The sequence below is a fragment of the Argentina silus genome (assembly GCF_951799395.1).
Source record: "Argentina silus genome assembly, chromosome: 21".
Lineage (NCBI taxonomy): Eukaryota > Metazoa > Chordata > Actinopteri > Argentiniformes > Argentinidae > Argentina > Argentina silus.
In genome coordinates, this window is record NC_139675.1 from 2173583 (window position 1) to 2178169 (window position 4587).

General features: G+C 45.2%; 1 protein-coding gene across 2 annotated transcripts; it reads left to right on the top strand.

Annotated features, from left to right (window-relative positions):
- The first annotated feature begins 1214 nt into the window (after positions 1-1214).
- On the top strand, positions 1215-3290 carry lsm6 (LSM6 homolog, U6 small nuclear RNA and mRNA degradation associated). Of its 2 annotated transcripts, none has more exons than XM_083692756.1 (4): positions 1215-1257; positions 1769-1867; positions 2250-2363; positions 2886-3290. In XM_083692756.1, exons 2-4 carry the CDS (start codon positions 1774-1776, stop codon positions 2918-2920), a joined length of 243 nt encoding a protein of 80 aa, XP_083548882.1. In that variant the 5' UTR covers positions 1215-1257; positions 1769-1773; the 3' UTR covers positions 2921-3290. The 2 variants fall into 2 exon arrangements, with proteins under 2 accessions (XP_083548882.1, XP_083548883.1); XM_083692757.1 differs by lacking the exon at positions 1215-1257 and adding an exon at positions 1260-1326.
- The last annotated feature ends 1297 nt before the right edge of the window (positions 3291-4587 follow it).

Here is a 4587-nt window from a genome sequence, read left to right on the forward strand (position 1 = left end):
ATGACTTAAGGACTTGTAGTACTGACCTTAGTTTAACACAGCGGCAGATACCAAATTAACCTCTACCCTGGCAGGGCTAGCCATGCCCTGCTAACAAGCAACCTGTCTAGACCCACAAGAAGTACTTTATGAATCCTCCCTCACAGGTTCAGTCCCCTCCTGCTTCCCTCACACACGCACACACACACACACACACACGCACACACACACACACACGCACACACACACACACGCACGCACGCACGCACGCACGCACGCACACACACACACACACACACACACACAGGCTCTTTCTCTCTCTCCTCCTCTCCCTTCATCCATTCTCCACCATACATTCCCCACCCTTCCTCTCCTTCCAACCTCATTTTTCATGTACCTCTAAAAACCTGTGTGGTTTTTGGGTCAAGCACCCAGCGTCCGTGGGTTATCAGATGACATACTTTATCTTCATAAAGATACAGTGTAGCCTGTCTTCTGTATATATATATATATATATATATATATATATATATATATATATATATATATATATATATAAAATCTTTCGCAGAGTCTAAAACCAACATAGTGGGGATCCTCCATTTCCATTAAGGCTAATCTGAATGTATGATATTGCATTATCTTATGAGCTTTGGTGAGATGAAATGGACGATCATGAATCAAATCGTGGTTAGTGGTTGGAGCCCATTTCCTCATGCAACTTTAATGAATGGAGCTATAAGTGGCAATGAAAGCATAATGCCCTGACGTCTGCCCGCCATTATCATCACAGGAATATTAGAAGGCATTACACAGATTTAGACTATGTTTACTGCAGATGCATTTAATTGGGATGTGGTTTCAGAAGAGCGTGTGTGTTTCTAGGCGTAATAGGCTGGCTGGCCATGTGGTTAAAGACTGCATGCACGTTCTGGAACACTAATGTATTTCAAAATCACTGATTACAGCCTGCAATAGCTGAGTCAGAGCTGGGACGGAAATGCACAGTGTTGTATTTATGCATGCATATCTATAAGTCTTATCTATATGAACTGTAATGGAAAATACCCGGTTTAGTGATCCAATTGTTTTAATTTTGTGGGAATAAAAATAATTAATTCCCAATACAAAGGGGAAAATCCACACGCACAGCTTTAACGGCACATGTTTGTCCGGCATTGGATACCGTACATCCGATAGGCAGTAGAAGCATCTGATTGGTCACTTCTCTCACAGCCAAAACACAGGAGAGATCGTGCTGCGAACGTACAAGTACAGGTGGGTACCTGGCTAACAAGCTAAGGCTAAATCTACAGATATCACGCAAACGCAACGAGTCCAAAACATGTACGGTTTTTCAGCAGCGTTATAGGTTGTATTATTTGTTATCTGCAGGTACGCTTTCTGTGCCGGCAGTGGATTTTCAATGCATTGCCGCGCTAATATGAGCCTGTTAGCCTTTAGCATGGTAGCCTCTTGCTAGCCCAGTTTCCTTGCTGAATCAATGGAAATTGAACGGCGCTTGCTTGCTTGTAATGGTTAGCGAAAATGTTTTCTAAGGATGCTGTTTACCTGGCCCACACAGTAACCTGGATCATTCAAAACCTGTCAAATGATCTCTGGTTAGGTTCAGTAATATAGCTAGCTAACTATGTTAGCACAGCAGCCAGCCCCTCTGCTTGCATGTTTAGCCAGAAGATCTTTGGCTGACCGTCAACAGGGCCAGGTTTAACTAATGCAGTGGACGCAATTCTTATTGCTGTTTTTTTTCTTCTATTCCCTCCAACAGACAACATGAGTCTCAGAAAGCAGACCCCGAGTGACTTCCTAAAGCAGATCATCGGGAGACCGGTGGTGGTGAAACTCAACTCTGGTGTGGATTACAGAGGTAAACCATCATTGCCTCCCAGTGTGCTGGCAGGTGGCATTTTAAGAGTCAGCCTCTTTGCCAGTGTGTATTCTAGCTGACTGGGACCTGTCAAAGACGGTATGATTCTTGTCAGACAGGCACATCAATCAGTAGGCACATGCCTGTCTGTGGACGGTCTCCTGGCTAACTGACACATACTAGTAATGACTGGTGTACTACTACTACTCCGTACAGAGAGAGTATGCTCTACTGCCTGATTGATGAGCTTTATTCATAAAATGTGATGTCTGTCTGTGTCTCTCTCCCTCTTTTTCTTTCTTTCTTTCTTCACTCCCCCCCTTTACTCTCTCTCTCTCTCTCTCTCTCTCTCTCCATCCTCCCCCCTTACTCCCCCCCCTAGGTGTGCTGGCTTGTCTGGACGGCTACATGAACATAGCGGTGGAGCAGACGGAGGAGTATGTCAACGGCCAGCTGAAGAACAAGTATGGAGACGCCTTCCTCCGAGGAAACAACGGTAACCCCCCCCCCCGCCACACTAGACATGCACAGTGACTCCACAACACTAGCCTTCCTCCAAGGAAACAACGGTAACCCCCCCAGACGTCATAACCACGGCCCTCCCCCCGCCACACTTGACATGCACAGTGACTCCACAAACACTAGCCTTCCTCCGAGGAAACAACGGTAACCCCCCCCACCCCCGCCACACTTGACATGCACAGTGACTCCACAACACTACTCGTTGGTGACAGAAATCATTGAATGACCTACAGACAGAAATGTTCTTTTACATACACACATTTTAACTAATTACCTTACCTTATTTGGCAATATTTTGTGCATTAACTTTGTCATCCTATCCTGCACACTACTGGTTTTCTTGACAGACATTAGCCCATACATGTTGCAAAATTGGCTCTATGCACTGGTTTATAGACTAGACTCTGGACTAGTGCACATAGTAGGTATTCTGACAGGAGTGTTGTGGTGTTGCCTTTCATGTTTGTTCTAATCATTCTTCATTTCCTCCCCTTAGTTTTATACATCAGCACCCAGAAGAGGAAGGTGTGATGAACAGAATCTTTCCATGTTTTCTTCTTCTTCTCCTTCTTTTATTTTGTCGTTGACATTTACAATTGTGTAAAAGAAAGTTGTTGTTTTATTTTGGTGTCTCTGAGCTGAAGAGTGGTTTTTTTGTTGTTTTTTTAAAGTGCATCAAGCCAATAAATGTTTGTGGAAGTTTGATTTGGATAAAGATGCTTGTTTTCCCCTCTGTTCTGATGTTATTGACACAAGCACTGTGATGAAGGCTAGAATGACACACATAATGGTAGGCCACGTAGTCCTCATAAGCATTGTCGTATGGTTTTAAACCAATTATGCTCTGCTGCTTTCTCATGTTGAAAAACTCTTTGATATTAAAATAAACAGTTTGGTTGATTGTGTAGTTTGAGGGGGTTTCAATTTCTCTGACTAAACCTTCCATCCCTGGCAAGTTGCAGGGCTACAGAGACAGACTGAACATGAGTAATGTCACATGACGATATTGTACAGTCCCATATGATGACTAAGCCTCCTGTATGAAGCCATGCTGATGGAGAGCGTGCTTCAATCCAGTAATGCATCGGCCGCTTGAGCAGTGCCAGCTTCCAATAACGTAAGAGACAATAAAGCATAGGCATGCGATGAACCGAAAAAAAAAAAAAAAAGGAACTTATGATTCGTTTTTCCCTCAATGTTATGGGACAGGTTGCATCCACTCTCCACGGGGAATAGAAATTCATCACTGCCGTTACCGTAGAAACGTTGAGCGTGACCAATGGCGTTTTCTCAATTATCAATCTGGCCGTGGCGTCTATAAATGGAGCCCCCTGCAGGCCGTGTCAGATGCTGTTAGCGAATAAACACGTCCGTCGAATCTGTTCCCTTTCGCCACGAGGGTTGAAGACGATGGAATGGGAAAGTGTGAGTGGCGAATGTGACAGGGACTGTATGATTTCTAGTTGGCAGGTGATTTGATCTCTCACTCACCCCACGCACACACGCACACACACACATACACTTTGAATCCCTCTTAACCAGAAAACGGATGGACGTTGTTTTTGTTCTTTTAAATAAGAGGTCATTCCTAGTCCTTCCCACCACTGAACACCCCCACTAAAACGTGTGCCTAGCACGGACGTGATGGTTTCATTTAGGTCTGGCCTGTGGTAATCTAGCAAATGAGTTCAAACGTGGCGTCAGTTCATTACGCTAAAATAATAACGCAATAAACATATGATTCATTAAGCCCTTAACGAGCATGCTGTGGAGGCAGCAGGGGGTGTTTTTTCCTCCTCTTCCGAGGGAGGATTTGGGAGGGCATTGTTTTCCAACGCGTACATGCGCACTCTGGCCTCTGACAGGAGACAAAAGGCTGGCAAGGTCAGACCCGACTTGAGGATGAAGGACGCGTTATTGATCAAACTCCGCCGGGCTTCAGCTGGAGTGGGGGATCGACGGGGGCCTCGGCTCTGCAGTCCACACACACACACACACACACACACACAGACACACACACACACACACTCTCTCTCTCTCTCCTCCCTCTCTCTCTCTCACAATCACACACTGACAGACACCACACACACACACACACATACAAACACACCGTACGTGCGCACACACACACACACACTCTCTCTCCCTCTCTCTCTCTTACACACACACACTGACACCCACCACACACACACATTGAC

Coding starts and splice junctions, on each gene's coding strand:
- lsm6 (XM_083692756.1), top strand. CDS start 1,774: ATGAGTCTCAGAAAGCAGACCCCGAGTGACTTCCTAAAGCAGATCATC. Junction 1,868..2,249: donor CTCTGGTGTGGATTACAGAG/GTAAACCATCAT, acceptor TCCCCCCCCTAG/GTGTGCTGGCTTGTCTGGAC. Junction 2,364..2,885: donor CTTCCTCCGAGGAAACAACG/GTAACCCCCCCC, acceptor TCCTCCCCTTAG/TTTTATACATCAGCACCCAG.